This window comes from Heteronotia binoei, chromosome 4, assembly GCF_032191835.1.
Source record: "Heteronotia binoei isolate CCM8104 ecotype False Entrance Well chromosome 4, APGP_CSIRO_Hbin_v1, whole genome shotgun sequence".
NCBI lineage: Eukaryota > Metazoa > Chordata > Lepidosauria > Squamata > Gekkonidae > Heteronotia > Heteronotia binoei.
This window is the reverse complement of record NC_083226.1, coordinates 59,213,396-59,236,035: the sequence shown is the minus strand read 5'-3', so window position 1 is coordinate 59,236,035 and position 22,640 is coordinate 59,213,396. Positions and strand designations below refer to the sequence as shown.

The following is a 22,640-nucleotide window of genomic DNA, read 5'->3' as shown; positions in this document are numbered from 1 at the left end:
GAAAATCCTAACCTTTTTGATGTTTGGAGTATTTTTTTTTTTGCCCCAAAATAACATCTCTGTGTGGTATCATCATATAGATAATAATTCCTCTATGGTCATGGGCAAAAAGAGTGCTCCCATTGGCTGATGGGTGCACTCAACAAACCATTGGCCCATCATGCATCAATCACCACCTCTGGGTTCCCATTGGCTGACTCCCCTGTCTCCTACCTACTGTAGGCCCAGGAACACTGATCAAACAGCCAAAACAGTCTTACCTCAGAGATAGACACATCTTCTTTGTGTCCTCTCCATCAGCTGGCCTCAAAAGGGGCTGCTGCTCTGCTGCGGCCCCATGAAGCATTTCCTCAGAAGCTAGACGGCTGTTTCCTTCCTATCACACCCTCTCTCCCTCCTCCCACCAGCTTTGCTCCAGGACAGATGAGGATTGGGCCACTGTGGAAGCTGCTAGCCAGAGGCTGTTGCTAGATAACCAACTTCTGTCAGTAAACGGAGAGCCCTAAGCTAAATATAATGCCATAGAGTCCACCCTCCAAAGCAGTTATTTTCTCCAGGATGGGGAGAGAGATCTGTTGTTTGGAGTTCAGTTGGAGTCAACTCAGCATATGCAAAGGATAAAGACCCGCCAAGAGACATTGTTATAAGACTAAGATCAAAAGATCTGGCAGGAAAAATTTTGAGCAAAGGTTTCCAAAAAACTTGGACCATAGAAGGGAGCAAAATTAAAATAATGAAAGAGCTACCAAGACAAGTGATCAGCGATAGGAAGAAATACAAGAAGTTAACCGACCAGCTGTGTGCAGAGGGCACAAGATATAGATGGATAATACCTGAAGGTCTTGGATTTGAACAACATGGAAAAAGGAACAACATGGAAAAAGAGAACAAAAAATCAACATTATAATGGAGTACAAGCTACTATCTTGGAATATAAATGGACTAAATTCACCACAGAAAAGAAGAACAATATTTCATTGGATTAAAAAACAAAAATGCAACATAATTTGTTTACAGGAAGTTCATATACAACGTAAAGACAGTAAATTTTTGTGGAATAGAAATTTGGGATTGGAATTTTTTTCATTAGCAGAACAAAAGAAAAGAGGGGTAGTTTTTTATATCAAAGAACAACTTGAGCCAAAACTAATATTTAAAGATAAAGAAGGAAAATATATTGCTGTAGAAGTGACAATTGAGGCGAAAAAAATGTTATTATTAGGATTATATGCGCCCAATGGAGCGAAAGATAATTTTTTTAAAGATATAAATCAGCAATTGGATGAAAAGACATATGATCAGATTTTGATGATGGGCGATTTTAATGGGACAATACAAAATAATACTGACAGATCAATCCAAAAGAAGAATGACAAAGAAGGAAAACTACCAAATTCTTTTTTTGAATTGATTAAACAGGAAAATTTAGAAGATATCTGGAGAAAATTCAACCCTGAAGTAAGAGACTATACATTCTTTTCAGCGGGACATAACTCTTTCTCTAGAATAGACATGTTATGGGGTTCCAAAAGTTTGGGCCTCATAACAAAAAAGATTGAGATTCTACCAAAGGTTTGGGCGGACGATAATCCAATATGTTGGTCTACAAAATTGCAAAAGAAAACGAGAAGATGGAGAATTAATGAGGACTTGCTACAGGACAAAGACATTGTGACATTTTTAGAAAAGGAGACTGCAGCATTTTTCCAAGTAAATGAAACTGACGATATGGAATTTCAAACAGTATGGGACACTTACAAAGCAGTAATGAGAGGACTATTAATCACACTGAACAATAAAGATAAGAGAGCCAAAGAAGAAAGGTTGTCAGCATTACAAAATGAAATAAATAAAAAAGAAAGGGATTTGAAAAAAAGGCCAGGAAAAAAGAAATTAATAAAAGAAATTACGATATTACAATCCCAAGTCAAACATTTGTTGAACAAAGAATTAGAATGGAATTTAAAAAGTTTGAAACAGAAATCTTTTGAAAGTGCGAATAAACCTGGAAAATATTTGGCCTGGCAATTGAAGAAAAAGAAAGAAAATAAAACCATAAATAAAATTATGGTAAATGGGAAAGCAATAGTAGATCAAGAAGGAATCAAAAGAGAATTTTTTAAATATTATGCAAATTTATTTAAAGGTGTGAACATTAGGAAAGACGGCTGTTTCCTTCCTATCACACCCTCTCTCCCTCCTCCCATCAGCTTTGCTCCAGGACAGATGAGGATTGGGCGACTGAGGAAGCTGCTAGCCAGAGGCTGTTGCTAGATAACTAACTTCTGTCAGTAAACGGAGAGCCCTAAGCTAAATATAATGCCATAGAGTCCACCCCCCAAAGCAGTTATTTTCTCCAGGATGGGGAGATAGATCTGTTGTTTGGAGTTCAGTTGGAACCCCAGGAGATCTTTAGGCTCCACCTGGAGATTGGCTACCCTAGGCCTGGCAGCACCCTCTGGGTGTCTTGATGCCACCTGAATAGCATGACTTAACTAGACCTGGCTGCTTGCTTCTGTTCAGCAGCAGCCTCTCATGACAGCCAATGTGACTTAGCAGTTGTCAACTCCAGGTTGGGAAATTTCCAGAGATTTGAGGGATGAAGCCAGGAGAGGGTGGGTTTGAGGAGGGGTGGGACCTCAAACACAATACCATACCAGACAGTTACAATACCAATACCAGTCTCCAGGTGAAGGCTGGTGATCACTCAGAATTACAACTGCTCTCCAGATGGCAGAGATCAGCTTCACTTGAGATGGGGGGAGTGAATGCCTTCACTTGGGTGGGTGGGAAGACATCAAGGGTGGCCCAGAGCCTCTTTCTTGAGCTCATTGTATTTTTATTCACAATGAGCCTTTTACCTAGTGTTAAATATTCTCCAGGTTGTTGGACAGACTCTTCAGGCTATCACAAAAGGCTGTATCTCTGCAGGAGGCTATATCTATGGTGGAGCCTGGGGGGGGGGCAAGGCCCCTCAATTTAACCCCCCTTGCATGTGTATAACACCCCCCCCCCCATATGGTGGCAGAGCCAGCTATAGGACCCAAGGAAAAGGAGGCGGCAGCAGGAGAGGTGCTGAGCAAGGCACCAGCAGTGGGAGGAGGAGCCAGAGCTGCCATCACCGCCTCAGCCAATTTTCCTCAGTCAGATCTTATTGGAGTTGATGAGGAGGGGCCGGAGTCAGACCATGAGGCCCTGATGGCTTCCCCGGCACTTGCTGCTGGCCACCCTTTCCCTCTTCTTGCTCTCTTCCTCCTTCCTCTCCTTCGTCTATGTGGCACCTGGCATTAGTGAGGGAGCAAGAGAAAAAGACCCTGGCAAGGGCACAGAGAGAGAGAGAAGGAGGGAGGGAGGGACTGGCTGACTGAGGCAAGGAATGAATTGATGGGGCATGTGGAGGAGGATCACGTTGCTGCCCCTCCAGCTTAACAGTCAATGGGGGGAGGGGAAAGGAAGCCCTTCTCTCTTTGGCAGTTCTTGCTGCTGGGGCCTGGCTGGCCGCTGGAGGAAAGAAGCAGCCAAGTCTCATGGGGCTCTCCCTCTAAAATTTTCTGGCTATGGGCCTGCTCCTCAAATAACTTTAAAAGTTTCCTAGACCAGAGTTTTCTTAGTGAACTCTTGCGTTTTTTTTACTCCAATACATTAAATGGGTTTGGGGTAGAAAAATTATACCAATGGCAACATTTCTAAGATTTCTAAGGTTGTTTTTTCCTGCTGTATTAAAAAAAAATACAGAAGGCAAACTGCCAGTGAGAACACTGTATTTTGGAGACATTATTTATTGCTGTACGAATGATAATGTCCTCAGAATTCTAGCTGCATGTGGATCTGCTGACCTGTGGGGCCAAAAGACATGGGAATGGTAAACCTGTATCACATCCTTCAATTCCCAGTGATCCTAAGTCAGCAAGTGATTGCTTTAGGGTTCAAGCATATCCCAAACAATGTTGAAGTCTTTCTTGTGGTGTCAAGAAGGAGATGATTCACACAGTCCTCCTCCTTGCAGCAGTTCCCCATGTTTCATGGCATTTTGTTAAGAAGGCTCCCTGTTCTCCCTGTGTCAGTTTTTCATGGGTCATGGGATAAAACAGAGAGTCCATCTGTACAAGTGTCTTCTGTTTCTGCTTTGTAGTAGGCAACCCAGAATGCCTGACATCAACCAAATAGTAATTTAATGTATTTATATTATTTATTTATTACATTCTATTTACCAGTGCCCCCCAACCTTTTTGGCCCCAGGGACTGGTCCCAGGACCGGCCTGCCCACCACGGTCCCAGGGCTGGCAGGGTGGGGACACCCAATTCGACCTCCCCACCGCCCCCCGTTTTCACGATTTTAATGCCAGGGAAGAGGCTGTGAAGTTCCTCCCAGGTTGACCCCCCCCAGCCAATCAGGTGATCGGAGAGGAAAATGTGGCAGCAGTTGCGAGCGACCCACTGAAAAAGCGGTGCTCCCAGTGCCGCTCTTTCGCCACTGCTGCATTTTCTTTGCCAATCACCTGATTGACCAGGGAAGGGGTCAGCCTGGGAGGCACTTCACGGCCTCTTCCCTGACCTTAAAATGGTGAGCATGGGGGGCGGAGGAGGCATTGGGGTGGGTGAGGCTGCACGGAGGGGAGTGGCAAGGCTGCGCAGCCCTTTGGAAACAGGCCGCAGCCCGGTACTGGTCCCTGGCCCGGAGATTGGGGACCCCTTCACTAGGCACCCTTCCCTGCAAGCAGGGCTCAGGGCTGCTTACATCAGGAGTGAACACAATACATGGTAAAAATTAGAACAATGTTAAAATTCATTAAACAATTAATAAAAAAATACTATATTAATAAAAAAATACTATATTATAATCAAGATGCCGGATAATTTCAGTATTCACCAGCCCCCTGGGTGGAGGGAGACAACGAAGAAAGGGGGGAGGTGGGAGAGTGCCAGACCATCACTGTCCTCAACCAAATGCTTGGTGGAACATCTCTGCTTAGCAAGCCCTACTGAAAGGTAATAAATCCTGTAGGGCACAGATGTTCTCTGGCAGAGAGTTTCACCAGCCTGATCTCTCTCTGGCCACGACCTCTAGGAGATTCTTGTTACTAGAGCATAACGCTCTTCCAGGGGCATTTTGAGAGAGGCAGTCCTGAAGATATGTAGGTCCCTGACTGCTAATGGCCTTAAAGGTTAAGACCAGGACCTTGAACCTTGAAGAATGTACAGTTCTTGATAGAGTGAAAATATGTGGTGGTGATGGTGGTGGTAATAATAAATAATAATAATTAATAATAATAATATAGTGTGGCAGTGTCATGCACCACTAGGTGGCAAGCTAGACTTGTTTTTAAGGCAAGAGACATTTCAGAGGTGGTTTGCCTTTGCCTGCCTCTGTGTCATGCCACTGGTGTTCCTTGGAGGTCGTGCATCTAAATACTAGCCAGGGCCGACCCTGCTTAGCTTCTGAGATTTGATGAGATCAGGCCAGCCTGGGCTATCCTGGTCAGGGTTGAACATATGTAACTGTATATTATGAATTAAGCAAAAATGTAAGTGATCTATACTTACTGGGTTTGTTATGATTCTGTTGTTGTTGGTTTTTGCCTTACCAGGATTCTTTCCAAGTAGTTCTCAAGGATGTGATGCCTTTCTGCGCCATAAGATGACATTAATTTCTCCCTCGATTTTGAAAAAATATGGAATTCCCTTTGACAAAGTGAGTTTTCCGTAAAATGTTTGTTCTTTATTCATTATATTTAAGTATGAACAGGGGGCTTGGAAACATAACTTATTGACACGGATTTCAACTCAGGGACTGAGTTAAAGCAAGATTGGTAGCTCTTATTACTGAAAGAGCATGCATCTAATCCTCCTCTTCCTTCCCCCATCTCTAATGCAATTTTATTTCACCTGTCCTCTAGACCGCAGGGGTGGCCAACAGTAGCTCTCCAGATATTTTTTTTGCCTACAATTCCCATCAGCCCCAGCCATTGGTCATGCTGGCTGGGGCTGATGGAAGTTGTAGGCAAAAAACATCTGGAGAGCTACCATTGGCCACCCCTGTTCTAGGGAGTTCAGAATGGCATTTTCTCTGCATGAGGATATGTATGTCTGAACAGTAAAATTCTTAATCTTGGTCTATTTATTGAATAATCATTAAGATTCTACTCTTTATATACACCGATATCATCATTATCCTGTTCTAAAATGGCTGATAGAATTCAGTTCTTTGGAGTTGAGTTCATTCATTTCCTTGTAAAGATGCTCAGGGTTGGGGTATAATATCAGTCTGCATTTGTAGTACTTTTCCCATTATGACAGAATGGGCCCACTGTGGCCTGGAGGCCCTGTTCCACCATGTCCTCCAAGGTTTCCACAACACCTAAAGAGGCTGTTCTCTCTCTCCAGTAACCTGCTGCCACCACCTGACCTTTGTAGGAATTGCCCACTGGGAGGGCCAGGACTCCCAGCTTCCCTTTCAAATTCTAGGGCCTTGCCTCTGAGTCCCCTGCCCAGCACCTGGTCACCACGTGGACAATTTACTATCTTATGCTCCCTGGAGGAATAGCTGCTTGCCAACTATCTTCTCTCCCTCTGGTGCTCCTTTTAAAATAGCATGTCCAAGATGGTAGAGTTTTGTGTGGTACAGAGAACCACTACCAGCATCAAAAGGTATAAAGTATTTATTGAAACAAAAATGTTCACAAGCATACTTTTAGCACAGCACCAGATTCAACAGAAATGTGTAATATGCAGTTCCTCTGTCCTTCTTTCTATTCAGATATTAGTATATAGGACAAGCTACTTTACTTAGGTAGTTACAGGTCTCTACAGAGTTATCATTACTGTGAAGCTTGCCAGGACTGTGCATGGTGAAATGGCTGCCTCAGTTCAGAGTTCTGCCTGCTCTGTTGGATTCTGCACCAAAAAGAGCTTCCTCCCCTGTATTTTATCTCCTCTCCTTGCCCCACACTGAGCAGGCCAGGCTGGGTCAAAGAGGCTTTTCCTAGAGATCTTCAGTATTTTCCTTCCTGAACGCTCTCTAGTATTGAATTCTTCCACTTCTCTTTTCCCTGCTTGAGATAGGGGGAGAGCTTGATCCACCCATTATATTCTCTGCTATAATTTATTTATTAGCTTATGTATGAAGATGGGCTGAGGTACAGCTGGAATATACAGTAGAAGACAGAGACGTGATGATCTTGACAGACTGGAAAACTGAGCTAAAACAAATAAAATTAATTTTAATGATAAACATAAAGTTCTGCATTTAGGTATGAACAATCCAATGTATAATTATAGGATGGGGGAGACTTGTCTTGGCAGTAATAATATCATTTATTCACATTCTAAGCCAGCATTTAAAACAGTAAAATCATACAAAATTAAAATGGAATGACCATAAAATGGTACATAAAAGGCATAAAATACTGTTGTAAAACTACAAATATAACAGAACATGGCAGTGTCTTGGCAGTAGTATATGCAAAAAGGATCTAGGGCTCTTAGTAGACCATGCACTGAACATGAGTCACCAGTGTGATATGGTAGCTAAAAAGGCAAATGTGATTTTGGGCTGTAGCAACAGAAGTATAGTGTCCAGATCACATGTAGCGATGGTATTGTTTTACTCTGCTCTCGTTAGACCTTGCCTAGATATTGTGTTCAGTTTTGGGCTCCACAATTTAAGAAGGATGTAGATAAGCTGGAATGTGTCCAGAGGAGGGCTATGAAGATGGTGAGGCGTCTGGAGACCAAGGCCTATGAGGAAAGGTTGAAGGAACTGGGTATGTTTAGCCTGGAGAGGAGATGATTGAGAATGATCACCATCTTCAAGTACCTGAAGGGCTATCATATAGAGAATGGTGCAGAGTTGCCCCAGAAGGTTGGACCAGAACCAATGGGTTGAAATTAAATCAAAAGAGTTTTAGGTTAAACATGAGGAAGAATTTCCTGACAGAGCTGTTCCTCAGAGGAACAGGCTTCTTCAAGAGGTGGTGGGCTCTCCTTCTTTTGAGGTTTTTAAATAGATAGCCATTTGGCAACAATGCTGATTCTGTGAAATTTAGGTAGATCGTGAGAAGGAAGGCAGGAAGAGTTGTGTCAGTGCTTAGTTCTCACAGCCCTTTCTTACACACCCAGAGAAATGCTGGTTGCAACTTTGGACTCAGTCAACAATTTTTCTCCAAACCAGTTTGGCCAGAGATCATGGAGTTTTTTTGCCATCTTCTGAAGCAGCCATTGCAGCATTGGAAATGTATGGGGGAGATATTTGTTAATTTCCTGCATTGTGCAGGGCGTTGGACCCTGGACAGCACTGGCCTGAGGGTGTGTGGTGCCCAGGCAGGTTCCCTGCCCACTGCCCTCTGCCACTGGCCCCCACCATCCTCCCTCCTGCGCTGCGCCAAGTCTGGTCCCTACCGGCTTTGATATGGCTCTAATCTAATGGTTTGAAAAGCCCATGGGAGGAGACTTTGCTCCCCCTCCTTCCTGGAACTGGAAGTGAGGGGGAGCAAAGTCTCCTCTAGTGGGCTCTTAATTAGATGCCGCACCAGCCACATTGAAGCAGGTAAGGACCAGCCTTGGAGCGCTCCTCTGATCACGCTGGGGCGGGGGGAGAGGCAGACAAAGCTCAAGGGAGGTGGTGGCAGTGGTGGTGGGGAGGGATGCAGGTAGGCGTTTGCCATGGGCACTGGAAGGGGGGGAGCCCAATTTGGCACCTCCACCTCCAGGTGCCCTAGGCAACCACCTAGTTTGCCTAGTGGACAAGCTGGTCCTGACCCTGGAGGTCTCTTCCAACTCTGTGATTCTATGATTCTGTGAACTGACTTCCATCCTTCTCTGCCCTGGGGGAGACTTTTAAAACCCAGAGCGAAGATTTTGTTCATTTCAAACCTCCAAAGAGAAAATGCATTTTTTAATGCTCCCTCCCCAGATAAATTGGACTTGCAAAGGTGAATGAAGGCGTATTCAAACAAAACTGAATTTCAGTACAGCTTCTCAATTTCCATTGAAATATCTAAAATCTTCTAGGTCATTAATTTTTGTAATATGCATCCCTTTACAGTTTTAAAAGGTTTTAAGTTATGTTAGTTTCACAGTTACGAGTTGATTGTTAAATGCTCAGTTTCTAAAACTGTAATAGTGATATTATTCACAATCTTAATTTATCTAAAGTTCAACTTGATCAGGAGCTATTAGATTTTGATTTTTAACCTCTTTAACCAGACATGTAACCTGGTGTCTTGGTATCTATGTGATGCATATTTTAATCTTCATGAATGGAAAAACAGCTGGGAACTTGAGAAGCTCAGCTGTAATTTTTCTTTAGGTAGACTAAACAGATAATTGTGAAATGTAGCCATTGCAACATTGGAAACATATAAGGCATAAGATGTTTAGAGTGTAAGTGAATAGAGCAGGCTGACCCAAGAATTATCAGTTGTAATGGTAATCATTGTCTCTAGAAAACAGATGCAATACTCCCATGATAATATTGTTTAGTTTAAGTATTGGATATGTGTGTGTGTGTGTTTTAAAGAGGAGTCCTAGTGTATTCCCAAACATAAAACCAAATTGTCTGAGAGTAGGATTTAACTGTGCCAAAGAAATGAGATTATATCTTCCGGGACTATCTAACATACTTTTGCACAAAGGCAGCAACAACAAAGTCTACTTTTTTGGTATATTTTTTAGGATTAAAAGTATATAGGAAACTTTCCAAATCAGTTAAAAAAACCCACCTTGTGACTAAAAGTTTGCTTAATCTCTGATAGGAGTCTGTCCATAAGAAACTTGTACTTTTATAAACTAGAACTAGTTTCTGCATGACTGTCTACTTGATCATTGCCATCTGGATTCCAGGCCTTGCTGAGACAGTTAAATAGGATACTGATGGCAAGTTCTCAAGAGATTGACCATCTCACTATAAAAGCAAGTGAGAGGAGGAGGAAAACTTTAATTTAATCAAATCCCTTTCAAGGTTTGAGATAACTGGAGCTACTTCCTGTAGTTACATACAATATTTGTATTATTTCCCCTGTTTTCTAAATCCTGTAATTTACTACTGGGAACCATTTTTTTTTTTAGAATAAATCTTTGCTTTACCTAGGTGCCAGGCAGTAGAAGAGATAGTTTTCTTGCAGTAGAATTTCATATCATGCGAAGAAACCTTTCAGTAAAGTCAGTGGAGGTTTAGCTGTGCAGTGATTTTACTCTTCTTATTCTGAAGATGGGGCAACTCTGAATGTGCTTCATTGGATTTAGGAATGGTTGCTGTGTCCTGATGTATCAACTGGAAATACCACTCTTCTGGTTTGGCTGGGACAAACTGAAGTGTGTACTACTTACAAGGCATCACTAGAAATTCCTAGTCAATGAGTAGTTTCTTTATGTCTTTTTTTGTCCAAGGCTGGAAGATGTAATGGTCTTAGAATGCCTGTGATGGAGGCATGACAGACCAGAGAAGATTAATTTCACAAGACTCTCTTACAGCCTTGATGTGGATTATATTGTGATTCTGTGTTTTTACATAGGTTGAAGTGATTCACCACTATCCTGAAACTACAGTTGGGTATCACTTATTTAAATACAATTGTAACAATATGATGTTTAAGTATTGTCACTTACAGGCGGGGACCCGGTTAGACTTGCAGGTACTGTTTTTTTACCTTCTTCCTCCCGCCCTCTCCCCAGCGGACCTTTTCTCTCCCTTTTTCACATTTCTTCTCTTTTTTCCTTTTTCTGCCCCCTACTGACATCTCCTTTGTAGCTCAGTTGGTGATGGCACCTCTCTCGCTCTTAACCACCTTCTCCTTCTTCCTTCCCTGCATCTTCTCTGGTCATGCCACATGCATATACACACATACGGCACCCCTGCCTACCCACAAGCAGCACTGCTGCTTCTGCCTCTTCCCCACTACCTCCCCCCTTTCTCTGTCTTCTGTACTATCTGAGAGCAGCACTTTCCAGTCTCTCTGGCTGCTTTTGGTTTCTGTAGCATTGCCAATTGCAGCTGAGATCTCATGATGTAGTGTCATAAAATATCAGTTTCCCCACCCAGTAAGTAAACATTTTTAACACTTTACAAATCCCCCACCTCTTTTTGTATTTTTGTGCAAAGCTGGGAGCTGACCCAGGTTTGTACAAACATCACTCCAGCCTGGACTTGACTGCAATGTGTTGGGTTTTGATCTATACTCCTAGGTCTATCCAGGTTCAACATTTGATACATGATACTGATTATGGGGAGGGTGGGGAGATGAGAGTCATCTATGAACTATTTTTAAATGATTTACATAAATATATAGTTGCTTTATTCATATATTGTGGGACACATTTTCCTCATGTCTTGTATATTCTCACATATAAACTAAAGCCTTTCAATTCAGATTTTTCATTTTGTGCTGAGCATCCAGAAGTCAGAGCAGTGTATCTTCCATAGAGAAATGGTGAGGCTATCAAATAGCATAGGCAGATAGATTCCTATTAACCTCTTTAGATTAAGTTTTACAGGAAGTGAAGGGTATTCAGTGCACAGAGGTTGCCTTATTCCACTGCTTTGAACTCTCCAGAATTCCATTTAAACATTTCAAATAGTTAAATATAATTTTATGTCACCTTGTGCCACCAGAGAGCAGTATATACCCAACTGTAGCTCTAATTAATAAGCTTCTGTGAGAATGTGAATAGAAAGAATCAGGCTGTGATCTCTTGTGGCTTAGACTGATAGAACTGGAAACGTGCTGAACACAGATAAGCCAGCCTACACCTACGAGGTGACAGCTGAACTGCCGGTTATTGCAATAGCACACCTGCTAAACTGTCATCAGTGGGGTGAGTGACATGATAAATTTGGGAATTGCTGACACAGAAAATGTTCATACTTATATGCACTCTCACTACACTCTTAAAAACTCCAATCATGATCTCAGCATGTGCATTTGTGTGCGATCACTCTTATTTGTGTCCTTATGCTTAAAGCATGCAATTGCTACCAATTTGTAATGGAGCTATAGGAGATCATACATATATATTTAAAGTATCCCTTTTGCTATCATCTAGTATAAACTTTCAGTTTCATTCTTTTCATTTAGTTATTTAGTTGTACGTGCACACACACACATCAGACAAAGATAGAATTACAATATTACCTGTCATCACATCAGAACACACACATGCACAAAACATCATGCAGGTTTCAAGAAATTTGCTAATGGTTTTCTGTTTTTCTTCTTTCAAATGAAAATTAAAAGCCAAACTATATTTTAATACCATAACGTAGGTAATAATTTGAGTGTATACGTTTTTATTAAGTATTTTGTTGCCCATCTATAGTAGTCCTCAAAGGAAATATAAAATGTCTACCATACGAGGTAAACTCTACTGCTGTGATGCTTGCTCAGTTTGGAAGCCATGCTAACTGTGGTGCTTGTTCAATGTGGCACCCTTCCCTCATTCCAGGAAAGTAAGTGCTTGGGGTTGGCAGATGGTTCCCATCTTGAACCAGCTGCCACTGGAGGGTGTGGAGGATAGGTAAACAGTGAGCCTTCCTAAGCTGTGAACCTTGCTCCAGGGATGGAAGTAATGGCCCATCCTCTCCAGCATCTACCCCACTTCTCTGCAACCTCTGTGCTCTCATCTTAGCACTAGGGCAACTGCCAGTGCAACAGCAAGTTGACTGTGGGGATGAGAGAGTAAAACCATCCCCATGGCAGCCACCCAGGAAAACAGCAAGCTGATCACAGCAGGGTGATGATAGTTTTACTCCCCTTTCTCCATGGCCAGCTTGTTCCTCTGGCCACCTCAGCAATCTCCATCTTTTGCCAGAGGTGATGCACCTCATGCTATAGAGGGAATAGGAATGCAGATGGCCTTTCCCCTCACTCCAGATACACAAAGGCTGGCTACGTTTCAGCAGCTATGGGGAGAGACAATCCTACATGCACAGAGGTGCTGTGGTAATTAAAAAGTTATAGTTGCACACAATATTAATAATTATATCTTATTGTTGTGTGTGTGTTCCAAAGGGCATGGCTATTTATTTATTAGTATTTGTGTGTGTGTATGCATGCATGCATGCCTGGAAGTCACTTTTGGCAACCTCTCTCAAGGCTACGATGTTTCAGAGAGGTTGCTTGATATTGCCAGCCTCTACATTTTCGGCCCTGGTATTCCTTGGAGGTCTCCTTTCCAAGTGCTTGCCAGGATTGGCCCTGATTAGCTTCCAAGATTTGATGAGATTAAATTTGCATGAGCTATCCAGGTTAGGGCTGTCATGTGGTTCTTTTGACTGCTGTTAATTGCAAATGTGGCTCTCTGTGAGATGCAGAGTGAGAACCATTGACTTAGTGTCTTTGAATATTTTGCTCTTCTTTTAAATAATAAAAAATTACATGACAAAGGCACATTAACTTCTTTCTTGATGATATTGACACCTAAAAACTACCATCCTGTTGATCTCTGAAGAAGTCCTCGGGTTCTCCACAAGGAAGAACAAGGACTGGTTTGACGAGATCAAGAGATCCAAGAATTACTAGCGAAAAAGAGATCTGCCTACCAAGCACATCTTGCTCAGCCCTCCTGTCCCGGGAAAAAGCAATCTTTTGCGCTGCATGTAGCAACCTCCAGCGCAAGCTTCGAGACATTCAGAACGAGTGGTGGACCAAGCTTGCAGAGAGAACCCAGCTGTGTGCAGACACTGGTGATTTAAGAGGGTTCTACGAAGCCCTGAAGGCAGTATATGGCTCATCATATCAGGCTCAGAGTCCCTTGCGTAGTGCAGACGGCCAAGTGCTCCTCACAGACAAGGCATCCATACTGAACCGGTGGTCGGAGTATTTTCAGGTTCTCTTCAGTGCCAACCGCGTAGTTCAAGATTCAGCAATCCACCTCACCCCACTTCAACCAGTGAAAACAGAGTTGGATGAGATCCCCACCCTAGAAGAGACTGTTAAAGCCATCAAGCAACTGAAAAGTGGCAAGGCAGCGGGAGTTGATGGAATCCCACCAGAGATCTGGAAGCATGGGGGCACAGTACTACATAGCACACTTCACAAAGTACTTGTCACCTGCTGGGAACAAGGCAAACTACCACAGGACTTTCGCGATGCAATCATCATCACTCTACACAAGAACAAAGGGGAAAAGTCAGACTGCTCCAACTACCGGGGGATAACCCTGCTCTCCATCGCAGGCAAAGTCTTTGCCAGAATACTCCTGAACAGACTGGTGCCCACCATTGCAGAAGAACTCCCAGAGAGCCAGTGCAGCTTCAGAGCTAACAGGAGCACCACCGACATGGTATTTGTTCTCAGGCAGCTCCAAGAGAAATGCAGAGAACAGAACAAGGGTCTATATGTGACTTTTGTTGACCTTACCAAAGCTTTCGATACCGTTAGCAGGAAAGGCCTGTGGCAAATCTTGGAACGTTTAGGATGTCCCCCAAGGTTCCTCAGCATGATCATCCAGCTACATGAAGACCAGCGAGGCCAAGTCAGACACTGCAACGACCTCTCGGAGCCCTTCCCAATAGGCACAGGTGTCAAGCAAGGCTGCGTTCTCGCGCCAACTCTCTTTACAATCTTCTTTAGCATGATGCTTCAAAGAGCCGCAGTAGATCTAGATGATGACGATGGTGTCTACATCCGCTATCGCACCGATGGCAGCCTGTTCAACCTGAGGCGACTAAAGGCTCACTCCAAGACAATGGAAAAACTTATCCGAGAGCTACTGTTTGCTGATGACGCTGCACTCGTCTCCCACTCAGTATCAGCTCTGTAGCATATGACGTCCTGCTTTGCAGAGGCTGCCAAGCTATTCGGCCTAGAAGTTAGTCTGAAGAAGACAGAAGTTCTCCACCAGCCTGCACCCCAGGAAGATTATCACCCTCCCTGCATCACTGTGGGTGAATCAGTTCTGAAGACAGTCCAGCAGTTCAGCTACCTGGGGTGCATCATCTCCTCAGATGCCAAGATCGACAAGGAGATTGACAACAGGCTGGCAAAGGCAAACCGTGCATTTGGCCGACTGCACAAAAGAGTGTGGAGCAACAAGCATCTGAAAAAAGGCACAAAGATCAATGTTTACAAAGCGGTTGTGATGACAACCCTCATCTACGGCTCCGAATCGTGGGTTTTATACCGTCATCACCTGCGACTCCTTGAGCGCTTTCATCAGCGCTGCCTTCGCACCATCCTCAACATCCACTGGAGTGACTTTGTGACCAACACTGAAGTCCTCAAGAGGGCGGAGGTTACAAGCATCGAGGCACTGCTGTTGAAGACGCAGCTGCGCTGGGCAGGGCATATTTCTAGGATGGAAAACCACCGCCTTCCCAAGATTGCTCTGTGTGGCGAACTTTCCACCGGCCATCGAAATAGAGGGGCACCAAAGAAGAGGTACAAGGACTCCTTGAAGAAATTCCTTGGCACCTGTCGCATCAACCATCACCAGTGGTCTGACTTAGCCTCAGATCGCAAAGCATGGAGGCACACCATCCACCAGGCTGTCTCTTCCTTTGAGAACGCACGCATAGCTGGTCTTGAGGACAAAAGGAGATTGAGGAAGAATCGCACTGCTACAGCACCACCCCCAAATCAGACTTTTCCCTGCAGCCACTGTGGCCGGATCTGCCTGTCCCGCATTGGTCTTGTCAGCCACCAGCGAGCCTGCAGCAGACGTGGACTACTGCACCCTTCTTAAATCTTCGTTTGCGAAGTCAAGCCGAGAGAGATGATATTGATGATATTGATAATGCTGCCTGATAAAAGTAGTACTCATAGAGCCATTATATTCTGCAAGCATGGCTAGTCAGGTGTCCCCAAGTGGTATGGAGGGTTGATAATCAACAGGAGCTGGAGGCAAGGAACTGGAAGCAGGGAGCTGAAACAGGGACACAGACTTATACCTAGTGGACCAGTTGATCCGGAAATCTTCTCCTCTTAGCCAATAGGCTGACAGGACAGGATCTCCACCTGCTCTGGAAGGAGTACCTAAGTCATCTAGCCAGGCTTAACTGGGGCCAGAATCCTGCAGTGGATTGCATCCACCATTCTCTGGCCCAGGAGATAGAGTACGGGCTGCCACTGTGGCACTGTGCCTTTGCTGGGCTATCACAGTCCGAGTCCTCTGCCTCCATCACTCATACTGGGTGGAGACAGATTCTGGTGGACTTGTAGGCCATGTCTTGGACTGACACTTAATTGTGCCAGGACCTGGAGGGAAGGTCTGGTAGAGGAGCTTCCTCTATATGCTCCTCAGGGACAAGTTCTGAAGGATCTCCCACTGTAGGTTCCTTGGGATCAGTTCTGGAGCAGATGGGCCAGGAGTATCTGCCATGGATGGGTTTTCTCCTTTCTTCCAGGCCATGCCTCTATCTTCTTGGAAGCTTCCGAGTTGGAGGTCAGTGGGAAAATGCATGACATTTTTTCCTTTGTGAGGTAATGTGCAAGAGTTATACAGCAGACCCAAACCGAGTCCCTTCTTGAGTGTTCATACTGTCTTTTATCAGCACATCTCCAGCAGACTTGCAGAGCAATCCTAAACAGAGTCACACCTTTCTAGGTCCGTTGAATTTATTGGTTTTTGAAGGCTGTAGCTCAGCTTTTGATTGCACTATTTATTTGTGAGACTTGGCAAATATGTGCTAAACCCATTTCACTAGGTGAAAAAAACTAGTAAGGTGAATTTTGGGCAGCTAATGAAATCGAGGTGTAGGTATGAGATGTTTGGTGCATATCTGCAGATCTAATTACTGTCAATGTTGTTCTCATTGCAATAGTAGGGTGGTGGTGGTAGTGGTAGAAAGTGCTGTCAAGTCATAGCCAAGTTATGGTGACCCCATAGGGTTTTCAAGGCAAGAGATGAACAGAGGTAATTTGCCATTGCCTGCTTCTTTATAGCAACCCTGGACTTCCTTGACAATCTCCCATTCACGTGCTAACCAGAGGTGACCCTGCTTAACTTCCGAGACCTGATGAGATCAGGCTAGTGTGGCCATCCAGGTCACAGCTACAGTAGTGTAGCCTACACATATTCAGAGAAGCAGAAACTGCTGCCTAATATTCATGTGGCATGGCTCCATAAGAGCTCTGATGCAGAGGATCAACTTCTGAATGCCACATTCTGAAATGGACTTAAAATAATTTGTATTCATTGTTGAGGCTAGTGCTAGTTTTACTGCAGCATTTTTATTGTATTGCATGTTTTGTCTTAAAACCTGTGGTTCTTTTTGCATTTTATATCAATCCTCCTAGCTTCTTTGGCTGTTCATTGTGTTAAGACAAACACAATATAGTGGTGAGTTCTTGTCATAAAATCCTAATTTTCCATGTTCTCCATGTCATGTATGTCCACTCTGCCTATTCTTCTTCTAGCCTTATAAATTGTACTTTTTAAGAAAAAGTCAAGCCTTGTATCAAACAAACCCTTTTCTGAATTTGTAGGTTAGTTTTTTGTGATGTTAGAAGGCTGTGAAATAATTCATTCTAGTTCCTAATTTCATACACTGTCATGACACTGATATAACATTAGTATTTCAAATAGTTGCTTCTAGGCAAATGCATATTTTGCAATGGTAATAATAAGTTCATTTTGAAGACATATTTTCTAGCATTAATATAACAGCGCTTGAGTTATTTGTCCTAGAAGAACACTGTCAGTACAGCTCAGATGCACTATATTAGTTATTCCATCTAGAGCTCAAATAGTTCATAAGGGTCCATTTTATTAGGAAACCCAGTAGAAGACTGACCAGGTAGAGAACTCTAGTGCACTACAACATTAGGAAAATGGGCTTACTGAAATGTTAATATAGGAAGAACTGCTTGGGCAGGTGCTGAACAGATTAGAGAAATAGCATAGAAAATTCCTGTTGAAAAGTTGCTTGGGCAGAATGAAAAGAGGAAGGGAGGCTGGGCAACAATGAGAAAGTATCACAGATTGTTGAATTCTAATTCTGTAACTTCTTGCTCCAGTTCTCTCTCAGATTTCCTTTTCTATAATAACCAAAATAAGTAAGGGAATGTCTAGTAATGAAATCCCTTGAAATCTCCCCCACAGTTCTTAATGTCCTCATTTTATTGCCTGATTTTTGTAAATTTATTCTGTTGTGCAGAGTTATGTCTAAGTCAAATAACTGTTACATGAAAAAGACCTGCTGGATCAGTCCAACCTGTTGATCTGGGGGACCAAGAAACAGGGCACAGAGTCCAAGGCCTTTACCTTTAAGTTGTTTAGCACTAATATTCAGAAATTTATTGCCTATAGATGTTGAGGTGCCCTTTAGTCATCATGGGTAGTAGCCTGGGATGGCTTTATCCTGCATGAATCTGCCTTGACCCTTTTTGAAGTCATCTGTGCTAATGACCCTCATTGTGCCCACTGTGTATTCTGCAATTTAATTACTTGTCAGGTGAACAAAAACTTTCTTTTCTGTGTTCTGAATCTATAACCCACCAACTTAATTGAGTGCCCCTGTATTCTAGTATTACATTCTAGTAGAGGGAGAAAAAGTTCTGCCTGTCTACTTTTCCTACCCATGCATAATTTTATATACTTATATATAATCCCCACCCCCTTTAAGGACCATGCGGTGCGAAGGGCGGGGTATAAATCCCAATATAAATAAATAAATAAATAAATGACCACTCCTCCATCTGAGACTTCCTTGGTCAGTGAGACCCCCCCCCCTTATTTTGGACTTAGTTGTTTGAATAGGCACCCCTTTTTAGAGCCTAGGTGCCAGGGGATCTGCAACTTAGGGAGTCTCCTAAAGGATCTTGGATACAGCCATGAAGGCCCAGGGAAGAGGTAGGGTGTGTTGGCATTACAAACTGCTTAAGTGCAGTCTCCCCCAGCTCAGGGTTCTCTGTAGCAATAAGACTTAACTACATTCTCAATAATAAAAACTTCCCTAAAACTTCCCGATTTCCTTACTTTTCCTTTTTATCAAGTGCACCCTCTTGAGTCTGTGTAGGTGCATTGGAATATCCTGGTCTATCCCAGAGGTGTCTGCCTAGCCCAAGGAAGTTGCTATTTCATTAACTCATGCTCAGTTCATCTTTTCTCTTTTTTTGCTCAATCAAGAAGGGCACTCAAGTCACTAATTTGCACTGCAGCCTGTTTCAGGAGCTATCCTGGCTCACTCAGACTTCGTGTCAATGAAGATCTGGCTCACTTCATCTTTAAGTATGACCGTTTTCGCACATAGCTTACCTTGCAGTCACAATCCTGTTCCCTCCGCAGCGTCTGTCGGATTTCCCACCATCTGCGCCGGAGTTACAGGAAGTGCCGCGGCTTTTGCACAGCAAACGTAAACTGGGTTTTAGCGGTTTACGTTTGCTACGTAGAAGCCATGGCACTTCCTGTAACTTCGGCCCAGATGGTGGGAAATCCGACCAAACACTGCAAAGGGAACAGGATTGTGACTGCGAGGTAAGCTGTGTGCGAAAACGGTATATGTTTATCATGTTTCCTCACCCAGGCTCTTTGTTCCCATGCAGATTTGGCCCACAATTGCCTAATCAAGGTATTCCACCCCACCCTACTTTTCCCCACCAATGTTTGACAGCAGTAAACTTTAAACCAGCCAGTGAGATTCAAACATTTTATCTTGGACCAATCCTGTTCCTGGGAAAGTGGGTTCCCATGTCCAGATATCTTCCCCATTAAAAGACTATCCCAAGTTAGTGAAAAATGTGCCAGGTTTTCCCCACTACCTGAACATCCCTGAAACTGTGCCTTGGACCTTTCCAGACCTCAAGCCCAGGATTTCAGGTTGTATGTCTCTTCCCTAAAACTTCCCAATTTCCTTACTTTTCCTGTTTATCAAATGCACCCTCTTGCTGGTGAGTATCTATATAGGTGCATATTTACTTAGATAATTAGTTCTCAGGTGCTCAGTGTAGGTTCTTTACATTTTTACCTATTTTATATACAGTAAAATTGTCTGTATTTAATCAGTCTCACTCTCTTTCTTCCTAATTTTATTTTGGGATATCCCCACTGAGATCCACTCTGGTAGACACAGACCTACAAGGACCTGTGTATTCTTTTCTGGGACCCCTTTAAAGCTAACCCTCCCTTCTTTGGGTCCAGTTTGGGTAACATCCCCATTATAACTTTTTTCTGTACTGCAACACACATAAATATGCCTTATGCTGAATCAGACCATTAGCTCATCAAGGTCTTTATTGTCTATTCAGACTGGCAGCAGTTTTATAGAGCAGAGGTGTCAAAGTCATTTATTACGAGGGCCAGATTTGACGTAAATCACTTTGTTGAGCCAGGCCATGCGTGCCATAAAATGTAAAACTAGGTACTGGAGATATAAACTTTACAAAAGTGATTTCAGATGTCAAATGGCCATGGTTGGCACGTGGGAATAGATGAGGTAGGTGGCTGCCTGAGGCGCCACCTTGCCTACAGAGTGCGGCTGGGTGCCCCCTCTACCCTCCTTGCTGATCTCAACTTCCTGGGAAGCTGAGAGCAGCTGGATGGCATGCCAGTGTGTGCTCTCCTCTGAGCCTGGCTTTGTAGCAGGGCTCGGAGGAGAGTGACCTTACTCCAAGGCTGCCTCCTCTTGCAGGTGAGACAGCCTTGGAGCAAGGCAGAACAGCCCCGCTGCCCTTTTCACCAGCCCGAGACTCGGGCAGATGAAAGAGGCAGCATGGCCTCCCGGCTGCCTTCCCTTGCAGGGGAGAGAGCCTCAGAACCAGGCAGAATGGTTCTGTGGCCCCTTTCACCTGCCTGAGACCTGGATGGACAAAAGAGGCAGTGCAGCCTTGCTCCTGGCTGCCTCTTCTTGCAGGGGAGACAGCCTGCGAGCCAGGCAGAACATCTCTGCAGCCCCTTTTGCCTGCTTGAGACTTGGGTGGATGAAAGAGGTGGCACGACCTTGCTCTGACCCCCATAGGGGGTGCAGGCATGGGGGTGCCTGGGGCAGCAAAACCTCCAGCGCCACCCCTGCAAATGCCAATAGCAGGTGAATTACAATAGCAGGCTTGATTGGATTAGGTATGATATGCAGAGGGGTAATAAGTGTGGACATACCAGCACTGGTAATGAGAAAGGAAACCTAGGTCTCAGTTCCATCCAGGAGGATTCAGTCCAGGAGGATGCAAAGAATAAATGGACATAATTTTGACATTACAAATCACAGCATTAGGTTGCTGACCTAAAAGCAACAGTGCTCTTACAAAGGAATTTTAAAGAGTTAGAAAGAGAGACTGCTGAATAGCAATTGATAATAAAGTTCAAGACAATGACTCTTCCTGGACTGAATTGAGATTTAGTTTTCCTGTCTCATTATCAATGTGAGGTATTAGCATTTAGCATCTGAAATCACTCCAATCTCCAAGATATAAGGACCTATGCAAATGTTCTAATTCCTAACCAGGGTCTTTTGGGAAGAAAAGAAATCCAGATAGGAACAAAGAAATTAAATCTTTTTTAAAAAGCTTTTCAGAATAAGCCAAAATAATGTCCTCAATGTTCATTGTGCTTGTCAGAAAAATCCACCCATGCTCCCTGCCTCCCTAGAGGAAGTGTGCTTGCATACAAAAGCTTATACCTGGAATAAAATATTGTTGGTCTGACAGCTGCCACTGAACTTTCTTTCCTCCTTCTCCCTTACTTCTCAAAAAAGGAAGCAGAATCTCTCTCTCTGACAGAGAGAGACAGAGAGACTTGTCTTTGTATCTCTCAGCACAAAGCAGGAAGCAGCTACTGAACTCTCTATGTGCGTCTGTATGTGTGTGTGTGAGAGAGAGGGAGGGAGGCAACAGGCAGGCAGCAGGAAGCAAAGAGCCACTGAAGGAACTGGAGGAAAAGCAAGCTATGGTGTAGCTGTAGAAAAGGAAGCAAGAGAAAGAGATTGCTTGAGGGACAGATTTGAGCCCTGCATAATCTGGGTCCATCCCATGAACTGCATGTTTGACACCCTGCTCTAGCATGTGAGGCAGAGATCTTTTACATCAGCTGCTATCTGATTCTTTCCATGTGAGATGTCAGGGATCGACCCTTGGAACTTTTCTGATGACAGACACTCTACCAGTGTCTGCTGTTTTATTTTCAGTCTCTTTCCTAATAATCCCCAGAAAGGAAATTAACCTTTTCCACCAGTTCTGTACACTGAGGCAACACTTTCATTGACAACATTCCAAAGATCTCTGAGCATCTACCAGTACAGACCTGATCAGCAAATATTGTTAGGAGTTTTTGCTCTGATGTGCATCATTTTGCAGTTTTCTGCACTGAACTTTGCCACATTCTTGCCCACTGACTCAATTTGGAGAGATCTTCCTGGAGCACTTCACAAACTGTATTTGTTTTTACCATCCTGAATAATTTAGAAGCATCTGCAAACCTGGCCACTACATGATTCGTCCCCGATTCCAGTTCATTTATGAACAAGTTGAATATCACTTGTTCTGATATTGATCTTTTTGGGATTCTCCTGCTTAGCTCCCTTGTGAGAATGATTTACTTAATCCTAGTCCTGTTTTGCATTGTTTAATCAATTTTAATTCACTTAGTTCTTTGAGAAAACAAAAAATAGCCCTATGAATCAAGAAATATGCAGGAAGGTCTTAGGTTAAAAAACTCAAGATGTCTGCATGTCAAAAGCAGGATCAAGCATGCAGAAGCAAGAGCAGAGTCATACA

The 22,640-nt window shown here is 43.5% G+C and overlaps 1 protein-coding gene across 3 annotated transcripts in view; it reads left to right on the top strand.

Moving 5' to 3' along the window:
- KDM4C (lysine demethylase 4C) overlaps nt 1-22,640 on the top strand; it is a 390,817-nt gene that overhangs the window by 77,976 nt on the left and 290,201 nt on the right. For all 3 annotated transcript variants that reach the window (XM_060237364.1, XM_060237363.1, XM_060237365.1), the window contains exon 8: nt 5,589-5,692. In XM_060237364.1, coding sequence (XP_060093347.1) covers nt 5,589-5,692 — 104 coding nt within the window. The remainder of the gene's footprint in view (nt 1-5,588; nt 5,693-22,640) is intronic.